At 37.7% G+C, this 24,571-nt stretch overlaps 3 protein-coding genes across 7 annotated transcripts; 2 read left to right on the top strand and 1 right to left on the bottom strand.

Moving 5' to 3' along the window:
- Positions 1–3,632: 3,632 nt before the first annotated feature.
- nadk2 (NAD kinase 2, mitochondrial) lies at positions 3,633–9,841 on the top strand. 2 transcript variants are annotated; one of them, XM_079486112.1, is made up of 12 exons: positions 3,633–4,706; positions 5,567–5,655; positions 5,742–5,830; positions 6,182–6,263; positions 6,430–6,513; positions 7,015–7,151; positions 7,254–7,341; positions 7,539–7,634; positions 7,893–7,948; positions 8,035–8,088; positions 8,176–8,299; positions 8,388–9,562. In XM_079486112.1, exons 1-12 carry the CDS (start codon positions 4,467–4,469, stop codon positions 8,521–8,523), a joined length of 1,275 nt encoding a protein of 424 aa, XP_079342238.1. In that variant the 5' UTR covers positions 3,633–4,466; the 3' UTR covers positions 8,524–9,562. The 2 variants fall into 2 exon arrangements, with proteins under 2 accessions (XP_079342238.1, XP_079342237.1); XM_079486111.1 differs by having other exon boundaries at positions 3,690–4,706; positions 7,491–7,634; positions 8,388–9,841.
- Positions 9,078–16,212, bottom strand: skp2 (S-phase kinase-associated protein 2, E3 ubiquitin protein ligase). 4 transcript variants are annotated; one of them, XM_079486114.1, is made up of 13 exons: positions 16,142–16,212; positions 15,671–15,751; positions 15,480–15,525; positions 15,237–15,340; positions 13,094–13,338; positions 12,525–12,639; positions 12,275–12,418; positions 12,054–12,188; positions 11,479–11,577; positions 10,717–10,844; positions 10,565–10,616; positions 10,377–10,484; positions 9,412–10,259 (listed from the first exon to the last, which is right to left on the bottom strand). In XM_079486114.1, exons 4-13 carry the CDS (start codon positions 15,272–15,274, stop codon positions 10,058–10,060), a joined length of 1,266 nt encoding a protein of 421 aa, XP_079342240.1. In that variant the 5' UTR covers positions 15,275–15,340; positions 15,480–15,525; positions 15,671–15,751; positions 16,142–16,212; the 3' UTR covers positions 9,412–10,057. The 4 variants fall into 4 exon arrangements, with proteins under 4 accessions (XP_079342241.1, XP_079342240.1, XP_079342239.1 ...); XM_079486113.1 differs by having other exon boundaries at positions 15,671–16,211; XM_079486115.1 differs by lacking the exons at positions 15,237–15,340; positions 15,480–15,525; positions 15,671–15,751; positions 16,142–16,212 and adding an exon at positions 14,046–14,257 and having other exon boundaries at positions 9,078–10,259.
- A 25-nt stretch (positions 16,213–16,237) lies between these two features.
- Positions 16,238–24,364, top strand: lmbrd2b (LMBR1 domain containing 2b). The gene is made up of 18 exons (XM_079486119.1): positions 16,238–16,396; positions 17,030–17,323; positions 17,424–17,527; positions 17,620–17,718; positions 18,331–18,498; positions 18,583–18,793; positions 18,891–18,965; positions 19,038–19,151; positions 19,236–19,419; positions 19,533–19,714; positions 20,002–20,135; positions 20,323–20,428; positions 20,605–20,702; positions 20,782–20,885; positions 21,254–21,300; positions 21,460–21,574; positions 21,692–21,818; positions 21,915–24,364. Exons 2-18 carry the CDS (start codon positions 17,150–17,152, stop codon positions 21,976–21,978), a joined length of 2,106 nt encoding a protein of 701 aa, XP_079342245.1. The 5' UTR covers positions 16,238–16,396; positions 17,030–17,149; the 3' UTR covers positions 21,979–24,364.
- Positions 24,365–24,571: the final 207 nt, after the last annotated feature.

The following is a 24,571-nucleotide window of genomic DNA, read 5'->3' on the forward strand; positions in this document are numbered from 1 at the left end:
CTCATTCTGGATGACTACCAGGGTGCGAGATATCCCGGCGTCTCTATAAGAGTGACCCCTGGATGGCCGGTACAAATCAAATATCACCAGTGCTGAGCAGCCAAATCCAAAGAAGATTTCAGTGTGCATACAGACTGATTCTGAGCCCGTATGCGCTCATCTGCACTCAAAGAAGAAGGTGTTCCAAAGGGGTCTTGCTGAGCACAAAACAAGGAAACCAGTCTTTAAACAAAATTATTAAAGAAATAGTACGCCCCAAACTGAATCTTCATATCTTTTATAGACGTGAAATACAGTGAACATGGAATAGCATGGAAGAGAGTGGCTTAGACATTGTGCCAAAACTACCCTATGGTGTTCAATGAAAGAAACGTTTTGCAATTGAATATTTAACAACGCTGAGTAAATACCAGAACATTCATTTAGAAGTGAACCCTTTTTTTAATGTAATTTTTTTAACTGATCTTGTTTATTTACTTGTTGTGGAGGGACATAACCACTACCGCAAACCTATTCTCTCGTTGAAGACAGTTACAGTACAACACCACTGAGTAGGGCTGTCATGCATATGCAATACAATGACAGTACGCCAGTACGAAAATCTGGGCAAAATGAGCAAAAGTCTAGTAGTGTATTTTAGCCTTAAGCAAAGAACGATTCGGCGCGATGTTGGAAAAGTGCTCTAACGTTCCAACATTTTCAGTGCTTCTTAGCTGGTGGTCGCATTGAAATACAGCCACAGACAAATCAAGAGACAATTCCAAATTTGAATATGTTTAGCATTTTTAGATGTTTTGTGCCCAATTCTGTCTGAATTTCATCAAAATCAAACCTCAGGACTGACAAAGTCATCCAACAGCAATGTGAAAGACTGACAGCATGACAACATGCATGAAAAGTGTGATATACAAATAGAGGTTATCAAATAAAAAATGTAACTGAATACATGTACAATGTTATTTTGATAAAAGTGAATATGCTTTTATTTTTTGTTGCTGAGGTGTGAAGAAATACAGAGCATATAATTGTTTTATTTTGACCTGTTTCTTCAGTTTTCATTTTCTGCTAATAAATGCAAATAGAAACAATATTTATATTTAAAATTTGCTAGAAATATTGTTAGTACTTAACAAACTACAAAAATTATAATTTTACCCAGACATATACCTATTAATAGTAAATTTAAAAAACTCAAAATAATTTTGAAATTATCTCTTAATTTGTTCCACGGCTCTATGTATAATCCATATCAAATAGTAATGAAACTATATAAGCATGCATTTAGATCAAGCAAAAAAATTAAATTTAGCATTAAATGAGCTAAATATGCATTTCAATATGCATCATTAACCCATTTATAATCCATACTGCCAAATATTTACAATAATTGGATAAACATAATGAACACAGAAAAAAACAACAGCAGTATCATACCAAGTGCATAACTGTTGAGTTTAGGTTAGTTCTTTAACAGAATAATGAAGTGTGTACCATTGGTGATCCCCTGGTGTCCAATTAATGCAGGAGCCGGCCCTAAACTATTCGTCTCTTTAATGAAGGGGAAATGGATGCTCAGAGGAACCAGGTACAGAGTCATTAGAACTGCTATACGGCACAACAATGGCCATCCGTTGCACTTCAACAGACAAAGACACTTCAACTCACATTCAACATATGCTCTTACTGTGACATGCATAAGAATTAGGTCAGGGTGGTGGAAGCAAAAGGCTGTTTGTCATCTTTCCCTTTACAAGAAATGGGAAATATTTTACGCAAAATGTATTTGACAAAAGGGGTTTACACTTTGTCTTACCTCTCAAATGAATCCCGGAGACATGCAAGGCTATGGGCCAAGATAACAAAGTCATTAACACAATGCTATGTGTAGAATTGGAGCAGGTACCTGTGTTTTATATGAAAAAGTCAGAGATACTTTTAATAAACATATATTGTACATTCAGATTTAGAAGTATGTTACATGTCTACTTGGAAAGATAAAACTACAGTGAGCCACTCCTTAAATCTGTGAGAACAAAGTGGCTACAATGGAGAGAATCAAAGACACCGAGATGCTGATCTATTAAGAGAGACATACTGTCTGTAAACCTTAAAGATATTTAGGAAATCTAAGGTAAGAGGTCAAAGTTACCTTGTGACACCAGTGTTAAATATAACCTCTGATCTTCTGTAAGAAGACAAACTGCCAGCAGCTATGAATTAAAACATTTACATGAGCTACAATATATTAGATCAATATCAGCTGTTTTATTATAGACCTTTCAGGCTTGTGCTTTGTAAAAGCAGAAACTGACAATAATTTTTTTAATAGTCTCATAACTCTAGTATTGAAAGTAACTGCTCTTTTAACACATACCAAAAGGACAGCGACATAGGGGAATAGACAAACTGCAAGAATCAACAAAACCACGGACCATGGAAACCAGAAACCCCAGATTTCAAAAGTTAAACCTGGAAACAATGCAAGAAAAATGTTACTGTAATGAAATCGAAAGTTGCTTAAGCTTATTTATATGAATTACAATTTGCATCCTAAAATGGAATCTATACTTTTGTATGTCATAAAGAAAACAACTTTGACTCATCTTTTAACTAAACAAAAAAATAAATTTACACTCATGCACTTATGAATCAATGGAACTTTTTGTATAAAAACCAGTCAAAGTCATTGTAGCCATTCTGCACATCTGCCCAGAAGTAGAGAAACACAGGAGTGACACAAAACGTCAAAGTTGGAAACCCATGATGAGCAACACTGGACAAAACCATAAACAACCACGAAGCCTGTTTTTTTTCAATTCATATTAACTTCAAGGTGAAAAAGCACATTTGGGTACTTTTGTGCACAACAACCAACAGATTGTATTATTTTATCGCATTACAAACCATCAAAATGAATAAAAACACCTTTTGCAAGGACAAATGCAACGTTTGATAAGTAGCCTAGGATGTTACCAAACAACTGCAGCCGTCTCGCCTTCGCTCTGACCGTCCGCTTTTTACCAGTGAAAGGAAATAGAGATGTTGGAAAAAGTATCCTTTTTTCTTTTTGGAGAGAGAGAGAGAGAGAGAGAGAGAGAGAGAGAGAGAGAGAGAGAGAGAGAGAGAGAGAGAGAGAGAGAGGGTGCTCTTGTGTGGTTGAGTTGGTGCACTTTTGAACTGTGGTTTTGTGAATCCAAATGTGATAAATATTATTGAATTTACATAACAAAAGGGACGGCTGCGTATTGTTTTTTGGTGAAAGGGAGACCAATTTTGTATTTAAGGCTACATTTAGCAAACCTTTTTTATATTTATCTTAATTTGATTTATCAGAGCCGTCTTTAACAGAACAGTGGGCGAAATTGTGGAGATTGAGAATACTATGTTGGCACAGAGTATTTGAGAAATGTCCAATATAGTGCACGTTCAAAAATAAAACAGTCACATTCATTGTAGCCTTTTTTTACTGTTTTATAAATTAGACTGTAGACGCCACATATCTTGACGTTTAGAAACACCTCCTACAGACTGAAGAAACACTATAATATTTTGCTCTTAAATCTTTTGGTGTTGTTTACATCCGCGATGCTCGTTTGTTGGGCATGCTATACACAAACCTGACATTGGGTGGCAGTGGAGAATGGGGTACCGAATCCCACTGACGCGCTATGTGAAAACCACGCCCACCTATAGCGGGTCAGCGCTACGTGCTTTAAAGATGGCGGCATGTGTGAGTGTGGGATCTGATGTTTTTATTATCTCTAAGTTTGTTATTTGAAGTTCTGCATTCAGGCGGACGTTATATCCCGGGTTCTCGTAGATCGCATAGACGTACGTTCTCCGTCGTTTATATGTCTGAGGACAGATAAAGTTACTCGGAGATGTGACTGGTCGCGGCGTTTGGAGAGTTAGAGTTGGTGGTCAGTTTGTCATGCTAAAACTGACGGCTATAATCAGCTAACGTTAGCTGTTCACGTAAACTCACGCTGTGAACGTAGCGAGGGCGTCGTGCTCGGAACCTTCAGCAAATGTGACCGTCTGTGCTGCCAACACTAGATAGCCAGCAGCGATCACTTGCTTTGCCACGGCGAGTTGGATCACATTCAGCGCTGCTTTTGTTATTTGTTCAAGAAATAAGTTTAGTTGCTTTGCCACTGTCGGGCTGCTTGTAACGTTAAAACCGTTCTCAGCAACTCGCAACAACCTGATGTGCTGTCTAGTAAATATTACAATATCTAATATTGGTATCAGTTTTATGTAGATTTTATTTTCGCACTACTTTCCCAAGCACATCAAACAGGTTGACACGATTTGTGGCGAGGGGTTAGTCAGCCTTATCTAGTGAAGCCAGACAGTCATGCATTATCTAAACAGTACCGAATAAACACGTTACATGACTGGATCTTTTTAAAAGAGTCGCTTGATTTGTTTTCTAATATTCCTCCCAAGTGTTTTGCGGTAGTATAATGCTATCCCGAGCTCTAAATAAGCCATTTTCCTATGGAAAACCATTGTTGGCGCTTTTTACTGGGAACTATTGTAGTCGTGTGCGTTTTCATCAGACCGCTGCGCGTAAAGTCGCTTTGCAGGCTGAATGTGGTTTCAGACCAGAGAAGGTCGCGATCGTGACCAAGACCACGCGCTTTGAGTTTGAACAGCAGAGATATCGATATGCGGGGCTGTCGGAGGTGGATCTCGAGCAGTTGGTAAGCAGACATTTGTCAAGAGTTGAATTCATCTGAAAGTTGTTTTGGATAGACCGGTTAATCTTGTTACAGTCAGACCAGTGATGCATTCAAAATGTAACAAAGCCATGTTTGCCTTGTGAACACAAATGTGTAGTCTTAGCTTTAATTGAATGCTTTTGGTTATGATAGACCTCGTACGTATTAATAAATGTCTCATGTTGATTCTGGAAGGCTTGTACTTTTTTATTTTATTTTATTTTTTGACTTATTTTTTATTGACAGTTTTATTTTTGTTTACAACATGCCCAGGAAAAAGCCTTGTACTTTTTGACAGACATTTTAAGTGAACGATTGCGTATTTCCATACTAAACTGCGATTGGTCCTCGCTTACAATTCTGGCCACGTGATCTATTAATAGAAAGTGTTTCCATATAAAGGGATTTCGAGGTGTTTTTTCAACTTTTTGCTGCAGATCTCTTTCGATTTGGGTTAAATAAGGATATTAAGTAGATACTTTATCTATATCCAACATCAAAACATGATCAATGTCATAATTATAAATATGAATATATGTTTTATTTCTATTTGACTTTGATTTGTTTAATAAAGTTAGTTTCTTTATACTGTATTGCGGGGACGGAACAACGAATGTCGTCTGGTTTATACTGCCCTTCACTTCCTCACTTTTCTTGCATTGTTTTACAAAAAGAGCCTTTAAAATATGCACTGTCGGTATTTAAGGAAGGAACAAGGTATGGAAAATATGCAAATGTCCCTATCAGTGCCTGCAGCAAGTCCAGATTTAAAAAGTGCCATTTCTTGTTGGATTTCACATTTGGCAAGCTGTTCACGACCTGTTTGTACCTTGTGCCCATAGCTTGCTTTGAAAGGATCCAGTTACAGTGGACTTCTGGAGAGACACAATATACACACGTGCAATGTTGGCCAAATTGTGGATAGTTTACAGTAAGAATGCACAGAGATGTCAAGGTATTTCACATAATTTGAAGCACAGCATGAATGACCAAACGGTTCTGTTTTCATCTTTATAGGAAAGAAGGGATTGAAGTGCGCGTTGTTAAAAGAGGAGAGTATGATGAGGACACAGTGAGATGGGCAGATGCCATCATCTCGGCTGGAGGTAAGCTGAAGTTTGTATAGATTTTAAGGACATTTATCCGTCTGCTATCTTGTCTGCTGTGGAATAGCTTGTGTATGAATTTACATAATTGAAATACTGGTCTTGAAAATCAATTATGTTTATAGAATTTCCACAGTCATGAAAAACTAGATGCAATTCACGGAAATACGGTCTTTAAAAGATCGTGTAAAAGTTGTAGTTCTAAAATATGGTATTGGCTAGACATTGCTCTTTGTGATTTCCATCGCTATGAAGCAATTTAATTAATATCATTTTCCGATATTCATCAAGGACTGGCAAAGTAATACAAATTCGCTACGGTGTGAGATTAACACAATTGCTTCTTTATAGGTGATGGTACTATGCTACTAGTTGCCAGCAAAGTGTATGATAAGAACAAGCCTGTCCTGGGAGTCAACACAGATCCAGAAAGGTAATACAAACTAACTCTTAAATTGTTTCATTTTCAAAACCAAAGGCTTTTAAATCAATGGTTTCTTCACCTTCTATGGTTAGGTTCTGTCTGTAACCACTAATGTTCAGTTGAGTGACACTGGAGTGTTTTCTATATATCTAACGTGTACCGTTTGTATATGAAGGTCAGAAGGTCACCTGTGTTTACCTGTGCGCTATACACATGCCTTTTCTGAGGCCTTACAGAAACTCAGGAAGGGGGAGTTCAGGTGAGTATTTCCTATTAAATTCTGCTTATGGTCAGCAGTGCTCAAATTGGCTGATTAATCCAATTTGTAGTGAGACACCTCTTGAAGAAATACTTGGCAGAAGTAGTTTTTCCTTTGCTTAACTAGCAAATAATAGGGATGAAAACTGGTAAGTTCTAGAGGGGAGGTGCTTGACAGCTCAGACAGCTAACTCCTCCAATAAGCCTCATTCAAACTAGCTTTGTCCACCAAAACGTATAATCACTTAAAACGATAAATTCTTATATTTGGTACCTTACGCACTAATGCAATGAATTTGTTTATAGCCATTAAAATACAAAACTAAAGCTAAAATAAAATGATAGTATTCTAGAATTATTTATTAGTTTTTATTACTTTTTTTTAGAGCTACTAAGCCCTGCCCATATTTCACACACCTGACTTTAAGTGTTTTTTGTTTCTATGATTTCACGCTCCATATCTTCCACTGCCATTTCTTTAAAAACACATTGTCTCCACCAGGTGGCAGTGGCGTCAGCGTATCCGGATGCACCTGGAAGGCACTGGTATCAACCCCACTCCAGTGGACCTGCACGAGTTACAGCTGAGCCTTGAGCAGCACAGCAAAGCACACCGCATCACCACAGAGACCCAGCGCGGTACACCACCTCTCGAACCTTTTGCTTTCTCAGCCTAAAGGCTTGCGTGTGCTCTCAACTATTGTTACTAGAAATTACATCTCTGTCATACTTTTAAAACAGGTATATCACATGACAGTCCCTCTGGTCCTCACCTGCTTCCCGTCCGAGGGCTTAATGAGATATTCATTGGGGAGTCACTTTCCTCCAGGTACTGTATATGGTTTGATGGTGTGAAATCGTTGTGGAACTACTCACCAGCATTTTATTTTTGTGAACATCTCATCAACCGCATTTCCTCCATCGTTCCTTGCATCCCCCCCCCGTCTGCCCTTACATGTGAATCTCTGTTTGCCACAGGGTGAAGTATAAATCCTTCAAACCCCATCTTACCCTCTCGCTTCATAGGGCTTCGTACTATGAAATCTCTATTGACGACGGGCCGTGGGATAAGCAGAAGAGCTCAGGACTTAGCATTTGCACTGGAACTGGATCTAAAGCCTGGTGCGTCAGAGCAACTTTTGACTGAGCCGTCTTCATCACACTTCTAAGCTGGCTTTACACTAATATCATGGGCTGTAAAAAGTCAAATGTAAAACATGCGCTTTCAGAGTTTACTTTGTAAAGGTCAAGACGGCATTGTTGTCTGTATTGTCCATAAACTTTAGTTACATATTGTCAGATAAGATTAATATTTGAAGACAAGTTGTAAACTGCTATAGTTAGCCCAAGTAACCAAATCATTCTTGTGCTTTTATGTAGGTCCTACAATATTAATAAACTTGTGGAGCAGGCTGTGGAAGACGTTCTCAGAATAGGTATGAAATATTTTGCATTGCATAAACGGTACGTGCAACAGCACATTGTGAAACCTACTTTTAAAAATGAATGTCTTCTGTCTTAGGTAAATCAAAAATGGATCTGAATCTTCCTCTAAATCAAGAGTTTATTGAGAGTGGTGAGTTAACAGCACATTGTCTAGTGATATAGCTATTGAATTATTTAAGTAAAATAATGTAAAGTATGAATGATCTCTTTTGTTCAGTCACAGCTGCATACAATGAGTCTCTGATCTTCAGTCCAGAAGAAGACAAACTTTTCTTCAGTATTAGAGAGCCTATAGTCAATAGAGTATTTTCCAGTAGCCGACAAAGAGGATTTGCAAACAAGTGAGTGATTTTTAATAATTTCATTTACCATGTCAACCAAATTAACTAAACATACTACTAATACAAATATTCTGGTTATTGTGGATAGGGTTTGCGTCCGCTCACGGTGTTGGGATGCCTGCATGGTGGTCGATGGTGGGACGTCCTTTGAATTTAACGATGGTGCCATTGCTACAATCTTCTTAAATGAGGAGGACCTGCTGCGCACCGTCATTCTGGATTAAATACGCTGGTGCATCTAACTGTTGCTCGAAAAACAGGCATATTTATTAAGGACTAAGTTTTGTGTCCTTTATTCCAGACATTGATATGGATAGTGGGGCTGAAATACAGATCTGACAGTGGGTTCGTTTTCATCGACTCGGTTTTTTAATGGCTAACGGGGTTTGCAAATACGATATCCTTTTTTTGTAAAAGTACTGGCATATATATCTAGATTGCACACATATGGAGTCTGTCCTTGCATAAATGACCCCATTGATGGCAGTCCTCATGTTAAAAGGATATTTCATCTTCAAAAAGAAAATTCTGCCATTTATATACTCTTGTCATCTCAAACCTGCATGACTTTCTGTCTTTTACAGAACACCGAAGATATTTTTTTAATGTTGGTAACAGAAAACCCATTGGTCCCCAATGACTTGCCTCGGTTTTGAAGTCAATGGGGACTAATGGTTTTTGGTTACCAACATTTTTCAAAATATTATCCTTTGTGTTTCGCAGGAGCAATGAAATCACAGGTTTAAATTAACAGTGAGTAAATGAAAATTTTCGTTTTGAAGGTGAACTATGCCTTTAAATTATATTTTCTTTGAACAACCAAGTTACAAAATCATCAAACAATGATAGTTATAACATGGTTCTCTTTTGCATACAAATTTAGATTTATACACTAGTACATGAACTGGAGTCTATCATACTTGCACTGTTGTGGCAAATATGTACAGGTGTGCATATTCAATTGTCAATGCTTGATATTTTATGGTTTCTGAAGTCCATACTTGGACTAATTGATGTGGGGATCCAATTCTAACAGGTCAAAAACCTTTATAGAACTAGATTGTCAATATTCTACCAGAGCATAAAGGTATTAATTACATAAGAATGGGTTTAAATAAACTGCAATACATTTATTTACAATTCAAACCATGTAAACAATTCATGAAACATATTTCTTGACAAGATTTACAACATTCATGTTATCTAATGATCATTGGTCAGGAAATGGAATAAAGATTCACCATATTTTCTTAGTGCCAAAGCATTTTTGCACCTGGTAATTTCATTTGTGTTGCTACATTTGAATTATGTGCAGTACAAAATTCAAAACCAAAATCTTGATTCTACATTTCTTTTCAAGCAACACACAAGTTGACAAAATTACCATTTGTCAAATGTAACATCTACTGGTACCAAAACATTTAAAGCTAAAATATCTCCATATAATGTGCGGTTAAGATATAAAAACATGAATTCACATTAGAACATCCTGTGTCTGTCTATGCACCTTTCATTTTGTGAAGAATTAAATGACCTTCACTGCAATGAAAATGCCTAATATGCCACTTGATTCAAGATTGTCAGGATCAACAACACTATTGCTGTCTCAAGCAATACTCACGGTATTAAATAAAGGAGAAGGTGACTTACCAGTGGTGATAAATCAAGTTACACAGTTAAAACAATTATTCTTGGAGAAACGGATGAACCATTTAAAAAGACATTTTTAAACCCCGTAATCGTACTGGAATTAAAACATCAATGTTTGTACTGAAGCCGGCAGTGCATTCCCCAAAGAGTGCGATCCTTCCTTGTAGCTGCAGTAGGACGTGCCACAGTAGAGAAAGGTTGTGTGTTGATCTGTATGTGTGGAAGACCTTTACACAGAATGGGCAGATAGCTTTCCTGTATTAGCCCGAAGACATCCAGGGTCTGCAAATTTTGACACTTTTCAACGTCACTGCAGATGGAGAGAGACAACATTTTAATGTTATATGCAAATACTATATACAAACCTAACACCACATCAAATGCGATCTTGGTTAGCTCCATTTCCAGAACTCAACAGTTGTCTTACATGAGAGAAGCTGGGTGAATCTGATAACAACGACTCAGTCCCAGATGTCTAAGGGAGGAAAGCTGCTGCAAAACTGGTAAACTGTCTGTGGTCAAAAGGACGCTGTCACTGCAATAAAAAAAAAGTTATTTTCTGAAAATGTGCCACTGAAAATCATATTTAGACATCTTCGCAATTCATGAGCTTACCTCAAATCTAGATTTGTGAGGTTAGGACATCTTTCTACTATCGCCTTGACATCTAAAAAGAAAAATGTTTTTCTTTTAAATGTTGACGTTTTTAACCGAGTTAATCTGGAATCCAACAAAACCAAAGGCTTTTAAATCAATGGTTTCTTCACCTTCTATGGTTAGGTTCTGTCTGTAACCACTAATGTTCAGTTGAGTGACACTGGAGTGAATATTGCTTGAAATGGCCTGAACATGGACACTGCTGAAGTCACACCATGATACATTTACTTCTTCAAGTCTGCAAAAGAATAGATGAATTCAAATCAAATATTGCCACACTGTTAGATACAAGACATGCAAAAGTTTTTCATGCAATTCTGATTTCATAACTTGCAACAGCAAGTTTAAGTCTCGCAATTCTGAACAAAATGACCTTTTTATTTATTTAGTGATAGAAATAAGTTTCCATGAAACACGATGCATTCAGGGAAGGGGAATGAAAATGTTTATACAAGCTTTTTAAGATCTTGATGTTATAGGATCATATTTTTTCATTTAGTACTGCCTTTCACATGTAGAACCACAAAATAAGTACAATTAAGCCTCCAAATATAAAGTTTACAGACAAAAATAATAAATAAGTTTACACACCCCAGCTCTTAATGCATTGTTTTGGCTTCTTGAGCATCTGAATTTTTTTCCTTTTCGTAGTCTGCTTTTTTGCTTTAAGATATATTGTGGAAAACTAATGTTGTTTAAAATAATATGCAGAGCAAAAATTTTTTAAGAACATGTAATTAACTTAATATGTTACCAATTACTTTTTAAAGCATGTATTTTGTAATCTGCCGTGAAATACTTTTGAAAAGTAATCCTCCCAACCCTGTATTTATGAATGTGGCACATTGTTCTTAAATCCACGTTCATCTTACCGATTACATGATTTCAGCATTTCAGCCAGAGATTCAGGAGAGAAACCAGAACAACCACACAAGTTCAGCTGGACAAGCTCAGTATTCTGACCTAGACACCTGCAGCACATCATTTGAAACATTGATCATTGTTAAATATAAATCCCCACTATAGCATCAACAGCATTATTTGGTTGACAAAGTAGTGACGTAAGGAATACCTCTTCCGGGTCCGAGCATCTATTAATTTCAAGCGAGGTTACAGCTTAAACAGCTGTTTATGAGCACTGTTTACTTATATTGCAATATAAGCGGATTTACAGGAATCTCCGACATCAATATTTGAATAATTTATGAAAAATGAATCACTGACTGGCCATGTGGGATTTTGTAATAAAGATCAAATTTAGTATGGTGTTTGTCCGATTGCTTTATAGCTCGCCATGAGCATATATTAGCCTTTTTTTGGTGTTAGATTATACCATCTTCTTGAGCGTTTGGACCCGGAAACAGTGTATGACCTTCCAAATTTGGTGGTGCGTGACATTAGACTTAAAAAGCGGATACAAAAGAACTTGATAAATGATATCACTTACCGAATAATGTTGTCAGAGAGCACCAGGCCCTCAAGACTAATATTATATAGATGTCTGCAGCGAGACACAATTTGTTCCAGAACAGAGGTTTCCACAGTGCAGCTTGATAAATCCATATGTTGGACACGAAGTTGTCTGTTAAAAAATTTGATAAGTATTGATAGTAGAACGCAAACAGAATGCATTATACATGCGGTATTACATAAGAACGCATGACTCACTTTGTACTTTTAAAAGCGGGTTGGCCGATGCAGGTGTGTGGACAGCGCAGTCTCAAAACTCCAGCTGAGAGTACCTGTCCAAGCTCGCCGTCTAACTGAGCTTTTCCCACCAAATCCACACTTTGCCACAAAGATTCATCAAACCTAAAAACACAGCTTGTTTACTGCACTGGATGATGAATCTACGATTACTAGATGTATATAACCTACAAGCTTCACTTGGAACCAAAAGGGGACATTGAAAACGTACGCAAGACGATGCCAGCGCTTGCAGACCCGAGATGTTCTGAGAAGATCTTGCAATGAGAGGCGAGACAGGATCCCCAGCAGAAGCTCGTCTGGTAGACTGTCCCAACATAAGCCACCTGATGTAGAAAGAAGGAAGTTAAATTACAAAAGAAATCTTTTCAAACCGATCTCCAAATTTTCTGCCCATGTAGTATAGAGTATATGGTGTATAGCACTAAAAACCTTAAGATTCTGTGGTTTGACTGGCAGGTCTTTTACCCATAAACATTCAGTCATTTAACAGACACTTCTATCCAAAAGCAACATTAGGGGAAAGCAACAGATGCAATGTGTGCAACAAAAGCACAACAATGCATTGGTGCAGTAAAACTGGTCTCAGTTAGCCTACCACAGTATAGGAAGCTAAAAGTTGTTTTTTGGGGGGGGTAAGAAAGTAGAAAAGAAGTACAAGGCTGTAATAAGGGGTCAGCTGATGGGAAATTATGTGTTTTAGCCCATTCTTTAAGACAACTACAGAATCCGCTGATCTTGAACTGATAGTGTAAAAAAAGTCATTCCTGAAAAACAAACCTGATGATTCTTTCCTTTTTCTTGGACGTCTGCCGAGAACAAACACATTTTCCTCGTTTTCTTTCCCTTTAACAGAAATCACGGGCTTTTTGTGTGGGGGTGACCACTGCTGGATGAGCTCGTGCGGGGTGTTTTCAGTGTCAAGCCCCCCGTCGCATGAGGGCCTGCGTTTCCATTTACTTTTCAGAGGCCTGAAGACCGATCCCTCCAAATTCTCACTTAGACACGGGAGGTCTTTGAGCGGCCTATAAAACGAGATGAAATGAATCAATCTCAAGAATTAGACGTTGTTGCGTGTTCATGAAAAAACAGCAGTATGACATGGTAACATAAGTTAACATGAACTCTTATCATCGAGCCCTCCAAACCCTAACACAAGTCTAGCCCACAACAATCTCAAAATAAATGCAAGCTTGCATAACTTTAACTTCAATAACTGTAACTTACATGTGACTTATTTGTTGTCGAATCAACTAATCATTTATTCTGTCTCGCGGTAAATGGCGGGCATTGACGTAACCGCGCTAAAAATAGTAGTTATATCTACCGATTGGTAAAAACTAAATAACAGTTTATGTACTAGTAAAATCAAAGAGACGCGTGTAAGAGATCTGAATGAGGAAATAAATGAAAAGTTAGAAAAATAAACTCGCGGGACAGAAGAGCAAGGATGGCGCGCGCCAACAGAATGAGTTAAACAGTAACTTGCTATTAAAACGCCATCATGCGGGTCTGTGAATACGCGATTTAATGACAGATTATAACCAGTAAGTCTGTGATCCCACGCAATAGTTGAGATACTTTGATATATGAAATACAAATACAAAAGTGGAGGGAGAATGCAATCGTTTGTTAACACAAGACACACAAGCCAACTAAATTCGGCACATGTGCAAAATAGAAGCATGCATACTGACATTCAAATTTTAATAAAATAAACGTAATTCTTTACCTTTCACTTGACATCTTTTCTTTCTGATATTATGTTCACCTTTGCAAAGCTTAGTACTGTAAGTCCAGACTGGCGCAAAGAGCATTTAAACTGCCTCCCTACCGCCTGTACCGCTGCAGGGAGCTCATTGGCTGCTATGTGAACCGGAAGTGACGCGTTTCTTTCGTTCATGTAATAAGGAATCGAACTTCTGCCCTCTACTGTTGAGGAGTAACAACAATTGTTTTTACAGCCTATGTATTATTTCTTTTCACAATTCTATTTAAAAAAATGTTTTCGACCTTTGTAATCAAATGTTTTGCTGCACTTATTATACAAATTCCTTTGCTTAATATAAACATTTTACGATGACTACAAACACTACTATTTTTTTCAAAATTACTTTTTCAAATATATTTTAAACTTTTGCCATTGCTTTGACCAACTACTTAAACCCCATCCACCAGTCGTTGTGCTGACAATTTCAGAAATGACAACTGACTTTTAAAAATTAATTAAAATTAATTTGTTTGCCCTTAATGATTTTTTATCAATTTCAGAAATTACACCATTTACACTACAATAGTATTTCACTTCTACTTTTTTCACATATTGATTAACAACATGGTGTGAAGGTATATAGCCATATTAATATTTCTCTTTTGTAAATATTACATTTTATATTATTTGTTATCTAGTTTCCTGTTGTGTTGATTGCATTGGTTGTTTCTAGCAATGGAATTGTTTTTTACAAGGTTCTATAGACGATCATTACGTTTCCCAGCTGTTGTGTAGAACCCATCAGTCATGTGTTAATAACTTATAGGAGCAAGCTCTGCATAGATCAAAACAATCAAGCAGTGTGACAAAAATGATTACAAATAGCCCATAAGACACAGAAAGACGTGTTCTATAGGCTATGTTTGGCAATGTAAAACAATGAGGAGTGACTGAAATATTTTTCTGGTATATTATACATGGACTCTTATATTTTACATCACCGGAGTGACTTGTAAAAAGCCGGTACTTGAAGTCAGACCAAAAGCCTCTAGTGGCTAAACAAAAGCAGAACAACATATACAAAAGAGAAAGAACAACATTTTCCTTAGATAGTTCCCTGTGGTTCTAAATATCCAACACTCGTTTATTTTCAATGAAATCTTCCTGGTGCCAGTCCCAGTACTCCTCTGCATACGAAAAACCGACCTTTACCCATGGGGAAGTCTCTCTTGGGGGATGGTACGGAACATGTACTGGACAAAGGCTCTTCTACATCACACTCAAGAGGTCCAATCCCAGCTTCTTTTGCATATGGTCTGTAGTTGAGAAGAACACCGGCGTTAACATAAAGAAACTGTAGGTTTAATACAAATGACTGGTTCTGTAGTTATACAGTTCTAATTGTTGTGAAATGTCACTCTGATTTAAGTCAAGATAAGTCATTTGTCCACTTACCAGGTATCAAACAGCAATCTGGAGGTTCAGGGTACAAAAAGACACACTCCCATCTATCTGTGCATGCTTCGGTATCACATATACTAAAATTGGATCGATACAGAGAAGATTACTCAAATCATTGAAGCGTTTATATTTTGCTTATTAATTCATAAATTTGACCAATTTTTTTTATGTTTACAGAAAAAAACAGTACATCTACACTACCACTAGATGGCAGCTGCACGCAATCTCACTGTGGAAATTACACCAGGCAACCGCTAGGTGTCAGCCTTTACATGAAGATGAATAAAAACATTGCAGACATGTGCACCCCGTGTTTTTCTTGCGTTTAGACGAAATCAACATGACAACAGATGTGCTTAAAACATCTGTATATTACACTTGAACTTTACGTCTATCGTTGTTAATGTCAGTTAACGTTAATCTCAACATGTTACACATTTGTGACTTGGCCTGCAATCTCGGACAACTTTGTGAGCAACTGTATTGTGAGATTGTCTTTCGAGATCACAATCCGTGTGCTCAGTCGTAAACTCGAAATAAAAACATCGGTACATTTACGTGGAAACTTGACAGAAATTAGTTACATGCCAAGTGCAAAAGATGAAGATAATCAACATCATCTGTCGCAAGATATCTGTATTGGACCTAAGATTTACGTGCGTCTTCGTACTTAAGATGACGCTACATCCATGGGCGGCTTGCTTAGCAAGGCACCCGCGAAGAAGAACCGAAGCCACGCCCATATCCGCGTCAGAGAAGTGACGTTTGTGATTTTTGTGGAAATCAGTGAAATCATGTGAATTTTGTCTGGGTAACTTTATTGATCATGTCTGTGGGTTTGTGTTTACTGCGGGAGTAAATGGATTATCATCATCTTGTTTAATTCAATATTTCACCTCAACATATCTGAGGTAAGGCGAAGCAGGTCTCGTGATTCAGATCAAAACACGGGCACTGCCCGAAAGTCGTCTGATCAGCAGGCGTTTGACAGATCGTCTGATTTGAAAGACAATCCTTATCCTAAATATTTATGAACGAATAGAAAATGCATCTCCGGCATGTTTGTTCACCGTGCGTGCGCTTTAAACGTTCGGTAAACCTGTTAGATCGCCCGCAGACTCGTATTAGTGTCACCCGTCGGTTGAATTGGGTGCACTTTCGAAAAAAACAAATACAATTCCATCGTGAAAGCAGAAAAGAGCAAAACTTAGACATCAATGCAGTCAACATCCGGTAGTAAAAGCGGTTTTGGCACTTACAGCTAGAGCAAAATGTCCCATCATGCTCAAATGACGATAAACAAAGGTCTTTACATGCAGAACCTGTTTCACCATGTCAGTTTCTCACATACTGGTTTTCAAACAATAGATGGCATGTCAGTATCAGGGTGATTCTGGATTCACAGCATTATTGGTCCTGGAAAGATATTTCTATCAACAAATCATATTGTGGGTTTAGATTTCGGCTCAACGTTAGATTTAGGTTCAATACTGGGTTATCGGCTTGTATATATCAACCAATTATTTCATTTCAATTATGTTTAGATGCAAGAATATTGTTACAGGACCAACAAGAGATGTTGATCACACCTTGGCCAAATCACAACAACCTCAATATCTGACAGACTGACACCCATTCCATCGGTGATCCAGGAGGAGTGCACTATGAGCGGGGCAGCGCTGGGTATAGAGATTGTGGTGGTCTTTTTCCTGGCTCTGTTCCTCCTGCATCGCTATGGAGACTTCAAGAAGCAGCAGCGGATGGTTCTCTTTGGCACACTGCTGGCTTGGTATCTGTGCTTTCTCATCGTCTTTATACTTCCTCTAGATGTCAGCACGGTTGGTTTGGCTCACGCTCTTCAAAAGTATCAAGTGCTTTTACATTCCAAATTCAATTCATAATTCTGAGCTGTAGTGACTTGTTTTAATTGTTTTATAGACAATCTACAAACAGTGTTTGATAGATCATGCTCCGACACCGTCTGTCAGCCCTGTCACTTCCAATGAGACGACGGTAAATTCCTCGGTTTCACCCAGTCAAAGGTAAGACGGAGAAAACTGAAGTATTGAATTTGCATGCATTTGCCTTATTGATGTGCATGTTGCTGAACAAATGTTTTATCCTTTTGTTAAAGCACCCCACGTGTGTGCTATAAACCATGGAGCTATATTCCAAAGGGCATCATGCCAGTGTTCTGGAGAGTTGTGTATTGGACCTCACAGTGTCTAACATGGTGAGAAATCTTTGCCCTTTTCTTTCTATATAAAAGCATGTTAAATCTTTGTCACTGTGATATGTTCATAATATATCACTGTCATTACATCAGCTGGTCTATTGTGTAGTTTGCAAAATGCTTGTACAAACACACACGTAACCAAGATGTATATAACCATCAGTTAGAAGTGTAGGGTCACTTAAAGGAACAGTTCATCTCAAAATCCAGATCAATACAATGTTTTAAGACCTCCAGGCGTCTTCAGAACACAAATGAAGATATTAGAGGTGACATCCGAGAGATTTCCAGGCTCATAGAAATCATGGTTTACCATAAATCATTATTATTAGTCACCTTCATGTTTGTCACTGGGTTTTGCAAATATCTAACCAACAAAATGTATTGAAAAGTGCTTGTCAACATTTAGTTTTATACAGTTTTATAAAAACAAAAATGTGTCTGTACGATTGTGCTTTCGTGTACAAAAATAATTATAAACCTTTCAACATACGCCTTTAAATAAAAATATATTGTAGAATGATCATAAGGAACATTTCCTATAAGTTACATTCAAAGTTTGACTGTTTGCTTTTAAGAATGGTGCTTTATGACCGTATTTTATCCTCCTAGGCTTCTCCTGCCATTCATGCAATCCTATGCGCGATCCGGTGGTTTCACCATCACTGGAAAAATTAAGACAGCCCTCATTGAGAATGCCATCTATTATGGCACATACCTTTTCATCTTCGGCTCCCTTCTTATTTACGTGGCCGTGCACCCTCAATGGCACCTCTCATGGTCTGTATAATACTGATATATTTTACAAAGGTATTACTTAAGTGCCATAAAGCACTGAACTTTAACAGGGTATCACTTCATCAGGTATGAGCTACAGACCATCGGTATCACTGCAGCCAACACATGGGGTCTGTTTCTGCTTGTGTTGCTGTTGGGTTATGGCCTGGTTGAGATCCCACGCTCATACTGGGAAGCCTCGCGTCAGGGTCACCTGCTGATCAAGACTTACTTCAAAGCAGCCAAGCTCATGACGGAGAAGGCGGATTCGGAGGAGAACCTGGAGGATGTCATGGAGGTGAAAGCCATAGGTGTTTATATACTGATGGGCTGTGTTTTAAGAGGTTGTATCAGATGTGAGTCAGATATCTTACATTCTTTCATTTTTGTGGTAGGAAGTGCGAAAAATCAATGAATCGATTCAATACAACCATCCCTTAAGGAAGAACGTTGACACCATTCTACGAAAGGTGATACACCGGCTTATTTGGACCTATGGCTGCAACTGCATTGGGATTTTTTCTAAACCTACATTTGTTTAGTGTCCAGTTGAATATCAGGAGAAGATGGGGAGGAACTTGGATAACTATGAGGATTTTGATGATAAGCAAAACGCATACCCCACTGAAAGAAGCCTTTCAAAGTTACACAAGCAGGTACAGATTCACCTGGTGTTCAGGTCTGATCTTGACCTTTTCAAAGTTTTGTTCCAGGGTAACTTTCTCTTTTCAATTTACTAGGTGATCTATGCCGTGCAACGTCACAATCGAACGCACGTTCAGTGGCAGATCTTGCTCGAGCAGGCGTTTCACCTGGAGGACGTTGCTAAGAACGAAACCAGCACCTCTCGACAGTTTGTTCACGGTTTTGCCCTTCCAGAAGCAGTAGGCTGGTTCAGACGCTACATCTACACCCCTACAGTAGGTAAGTGTTCTGCTTGACCTGACGTTTGATAAACTAGTTTAGCACATATAGTATTACTTGTGTGGTCTAGCTGTTTTGGCCCTGTCTGTACTGTGTTTTGGTCTTGTCGTCAGAGTGGTACTGGCAATGCTTGCTGAAGCAGTGGTTCTACCGTGTGGTGGCTGTGGTACTGGCTCTCTTTTCTGTGGCTGTGGTTTGGTCAGAGTGCACGTTCTTCAGTACTCGGCCCGTTCTTTCGCTGTTTGCTGTGTTCATCCAGCTGGCTGAGAGAGATTACAACTATCTGTACATTGAGGTCAGTCAGCTTGAGCTCAGTAATGTAAAACCCTTAAAATATCTGTATGTACAGAATAATTGTATTTTCCAGGAAATCATTTATTTGTCCTTTTATTGATGTCAAGTTAAAATCTTGGTTCTGAATCTAAGTATTTGACGTCAGTAGTTTAATGTGCATCCAGTGAAATGTATATTTTAGGAAGCATCTGCATGGTCAAATATAATAAATATGAAGCCAGTGTTGTTTGGTCCTACCCTAAAATTGTGATCTTGGCACGATCTGAACCTTTTCTTTTTGACCTCTAGATGGCGTGCTTCATTACAATCTTCTTTCTCTGCACCTGCGTCTACTCGACTGTGTTCCGCATCCGAGTCTTCAACTACTATTACCTGGCCTCACATCACCAAACCGACGCTTACAGCCTTCAGTTCAGCGGCATGTATGTAACACATTCACTGGTATTGTGTGTTTTATTGAATTACTGTTATAAAGTGAGTTGTGTTCGAAAGTGCTGCTTTATATTAAATGCCGCCAATGACACCATTGTCTTTACTTAGTTGCTCTCTGAGTATGTCACTGTTTGCAGACGTTGTTATAGATAAAAAAACCTGTGTGTGGTATATTAGGCTTTTCTGCCGACTGACTCCCCCACTTTGTCTAAACTTCCTGGGACTCATTCATATGGATTCTGCCATATCTCACCAGGCAAAGCAACAGACCGCATACACCTCTGTGAGTCCTTTGCCATTGAAGCTGTTTAGTATTTTACTCGCTGTCCACTGGTTATTTTTTTTAACCTAAATATTTTTGTATGTGAGACAATGGAATTTAAAACTGCTTAAAATAAATATTTAGAGAGATTGAAATATTTTTACAGTTACAGTTTTTGACTTTACATTCTGTTCTAGATCATGGGTTCCATGCGGGTTCTGTCATTTATCGCAAATGGTTTCTACATCTATTACCCAATGCTGATTGTCCTCCTCTGTATTGCTACATACTTCAGGTGGGTGACATGTTGTCCATAAATCATCAGAGATTTGAAATGATTGTCAACAACAAGTTTATGACTCATTTCTGTCCAGCTTGGGCACGCGCTGTTTGAACCTCCTGGGCTTCCAGCAGTTCATGGGAGACAATGAAATGACCTCTGACTTCATCGACGAGGGCAGGGAGCTCATCCGCAGAGGTGATTCGCTTAGAGTTTTTACACTTTTAGCCTTTTGTGGAAATAAAATTTCCCATCATGCAAGGTTGAGATTTGTTTTCATACACCATCCTTTCATATGAACACTGTTGCATTTGCTCTACTATGGCATTGCTCTTCAATTACAGGTACAATGTTGAAATTGACTGAAATTAGTGAGATAAATACAATGTCAACTCTAGTTGCTAAGGTGAATAGCCACACAGGAATCAACAATGGTTTACATAAGAATCCTTTCTGCGGTGAAAAACTTCTATGCATCACAGGACAGTGACACAAGCCGTGACATTTAACCACTTCCGGTCTTAAATAAGACATGCGTTTAAGTAATTATGTTGTCTTTTGCATAGAACGAAGAAAACGTCAAAGAATAGAGGATGGGGAGAACCGACGAAGAGTAAGAACATCAGATTTCTGAACTGTAGATAGTCCTGTATAGCTACTACACACAATTTTTCCATTATGTGAAAGTGTTTATACAAACAGCCATAAAACACTGAACTAAGAGCACTTGAGATTAAAGTGGATGTGTTCATGATCATTATTTTCTTGTCAGGAGTGGAGAGAACGTTATGCACAACGTGATGAAATGGCTGCCAGAAACCCGACCACCATGTCGGAGATGAAGGAAACCAACTATGGAGAAACATTGAATTCAAACACAAATCGGCGTATGTTTAATGTCCATAAAGATGGTTTCCAACCGTACTTTTGTATCCCATCCTGTCTGGGTTTTGAATATGTTAACTTTGGTGGATCTAATGTTTATCCTCATTTTTTGTGAGAAGAGGCCAAGTACTCACGCGGTGGTGGCAAGTCAGGGAGAGACAGTATTGAACTACTGCAAGATGCTGAACCTTTGGACTTCAATGCTGAAACACTAACTGATGATCCTTTGCAATCTGAAACTGGCAGGTTAGATTAAGATTTTTATATTCATGATGTTTTATTATGCAGTTTTTTCTGGTATTGAGACTAATGTTATTAGTCAATTTGTTTTCGCTCCCATAGACATGCTGGTGGAAGGTATCTCTCAATGTCGTCTTCTCGAAGCCGAATCTTTGATGACGTTTAAACTCAGGAGGAGAAAAAGACCGTTTTCATTCCTTTGTGAAATGACACTGTAAGAAAGCAAAACTTTACCTCTAAAAACACTCATCACATGCCTGCCTCTCATTGTAAACATCTACTTCCTGTATCCTGTAATGCGGTATAGTTACCTGCATGCTTCCTGATAAACAAACAGCCACATTGAGAAGCTCAAAAACACAAGCATTCTTTTTCTAGGCGGTAAGACTGCTGCTTATGACAAATGGGAAGTGTCCTTTTTGCCTACATGTGTTATACACAAGAAATGAGTCAAAGTTAATGTGTCAGAGCACTGAGTCATGTAAGGTGTTTTACAGACTGGAATGACTTGACATTATACACTGCCGTGTCTCATCATTTACTGCTGATAGACATCAGGTTATGTACCTGAGCACTTCAATTGATTGTGGCCCATTGGTGTTCATTGTCATTCTGAATAGAGAGGTCTATATATACGCTGCAAGACAAAATACAGTGTTTTGTATGTGATTATTTTGTTATAGGCCACAGAGATTTGCAGAGGCGGAAGTTTGGAAGAATATAAATCTGAACTTTCTGCAGGCGAAAATATTTGTTACACTGTATCCCAGTGGTTTAATATTATTTCCATTTAAATAGTTTATTTAGATAAGTTGCCGTCCATGTGAACACACCCATTATTTGGAAACAGAAGAAATGACAAGGAAAATGAAATCCATATTTTGACATTCCATCCATTCAAAACATGTTCTTGTTTCTTATATTTTATAAACAAATAATTATTGTCTTAACTAATTTAATGTTTATTTTCACAAATGTTTGTATTATTTATGTATTTTGGTTTGCACACATTATTTAACACAACTGTTTAGATAATAATCTTAAAAATGTTTTTTGGGAAGGGCACCGTTCCGAAATTAGCTGCCAGGTGTGTGAATGGAGGATGTGTGCTCTTTGCTATTATCTTTTTATAAATATTGGTCTTAAGACTCTGGTACATAGATGAACATCACCTGGTTGAATGTCTAGCAGCTGGCTATTTATATTTTGCACTACTCTTTCTTTTTTTTCACGTACTCAACAATGCCACTAAAATACATTGCAGAACTTTAAATGAAAGGATAAACTTCGAGCTGGTTTTGTAGGATCAAAGTGTGTCCGGAAAGGAGGTTTTCCTAAATCCTTGAAAACGATTAATACTTAAAGCCAACCATGCCATCTCATTATCATATGAGTTTTATTAAGACAACAGACATTGAGTGTGTTTACATGCACAGTCTAACTCTAGACTATGCTTAATAAGCTGATAACAAGTGAGATCATGTAAACGTGTAAAACGGTTTTCTTTTATCGGGGAAAGCTCATAAATGGTGTAAGCAAAATCCGCTCAGAAGGTAATAATTATCCGATAATCCGATAGTTAATCCGATTTCGCGCTGCATTTAAACGCCTTTACCGTTTTTCTCTCAGTTTTATTTGTGTGCGCATGTTGTGTGCGCATTGCCAAATGGAAGTAACAGTAAAATAACGCATGAAAGCTCTCGAATCATGCAGTTGATGTAAAAATGAAAAACTATTGCTGCATTTTTAATTACTAAATAGGCTATCGATGGTGACAAACCTGGCATGTTTCAAACTGCCATGTAAACGCTGTTTTCTGCGTAACCGGTTCATTACTGTGCATGTGAACATGTGAAAACAGATTTCTTATATAAGCTGATTTTTGATAGACATCCGTTTATCTTGTGCATGTAAACGCACTATACAAGTTTGTTAAATGCATAATGGATATAGCTTACAAGACATGGCAACTACATTATGACGGTTCATGAAGGAATTTAATATGTATTTTTTGTACAGTTTTGTACATGTACAACATTTACAGGTTCACCGCTCATCAGATATATCCGGTGTAAATGTATGCATGGTATTCTCTTAAATATGCTCAGAAGTCTAATTCTTGTTTCTCACATGATGTCCTGTAGCAGCTCTAAGTAGTGGCGTATTCACTACTATAAATAAAATGTAAAAAAACTGTTAACTCTCTGTTCTCTTAACAACAGTATCAAGATCTAATCTCAAACTTTCTCAGTATTTCATTAAAGCCCTTTAGGTATTAATACAAAGGGCATTTCTTTTCTTTATTCAGTATACTTTTTGGATCGCTGAGAAAGCTATTCATATCTACTGTGTTACTTTGTTGCCAATGAGGTATGTTCTTTCCTATGGTCAATCGTTATAGTGTATAGATGAAGGTCAGGTGGAATCTGATGCTGGAATGCTGTATGCTGATTTGTATATCTGGTGATGGTTCCCAGTGTTTCTGAATTGTTGTACACTCTAAATTGAAGCATAATGTTTATTATTGCAATTATGAATAAATGATTGATTCAATTGTTTGCTTCCTTTTTTATGTTCTTTGTGGGAAATATAGATAACATTATTGAAAATATAATTTTGTGAAACTGATTAATAATCGGTTAGGGGTTCATTACATATATTTTTTAACGGTTGTATATTTCTCATATAAAGTATGAGGAACAACACTGAACGTCAAACAATCAGTTGAATTCATTCGATTTTATTATTTCAGTTATAGT

The sequence above is a fragment of the Barbatula barbatula genome (genome assembly GCF_947034865.1).
Source record: "Barbatula barbatula genome assembly, chromosome: 22".
NCBI classification, from domain to species: domain Eukaryota; kingdom Metazoa; phylum Chordata; class Actinopteri; order Cypriniformes; family Nemacheilidae; genus Barbatula; species Barbatula barbatula.

What these genes read in the sequence shown, in the direction of transcription:
- lmbrd2b (XM_079486119.1), top strand. Translation starts at nt 17,150, where the DNA reads ATGAGCGGGGCAGCGCTGGGTATAGAGATTGTGGTGGTCTTTTTCCTG. An exon ending in ACCTGGAGGATGTCATGGAG is followed by an intron (nt 18,794 to 18,890) that starts GTGAAAGCCATA and finishes TTTTTGTGGTAG; the next exon opens with GAAGTGCGAAAAATCAATGA. An exon ending in AGCCTTCAGTTCAGCGGCAT is followed by an intron (nt 20,136 to 20,322) that starts GTATGTAACACA and finishes GTGGTATATTAG; the next exon opens with GCTTTTCTGCCGACTGACTC.
- nadk2 (XM_079486111.1), top strand. Translation starts at nt 4,467, where the DNA reads ATGCTATCCCGAGCTCTAAATAAGCCATTTTCCTATGGAAAACCATTG. An exon ending in GTCAACACAGATCCAGAAAG is followed by an intron (nt 6,264 to 6,429) that starts GTAATACAAACT and finishes TTGTATATGAAG; the next exon opens with GTCAGAAGGTCACCTGTGTT. An exon ending in GGAAGACGTTCTCAGAATAG is followed by an intron (nt 7,949 to 8,034) that starts GTATGAAATATT and finishes CTTCTGTCTTAG; the next exon opens with GTAAATCAAAAATGGATCTG.
- skp2 (XM_079486114.1), bottom strand. Translation starts at nt 15,274, where the DNA reads ATGTTCCGTACCATCCCCCAAGAGAGACTTCCCCATGG. An exon ending in AAAAAGGAAAGAATCATCAG is followed by an intron (nt 12,640 to 13,093) that starts GTTTGTTTTTCA and finishes TTTCTACATCAG; the next exon opens with GTGGCTTATGTTGGGACAGT. An exon ending in AAGCGCTGGCATCGTCTTGC is followed by an intron (nt 12,419 to 12,524) that starts GTACGTTTTCAA and finishes CTGTGTTTTTAG; the next exon opens with GTTTGATGAATCTTTGTGGC.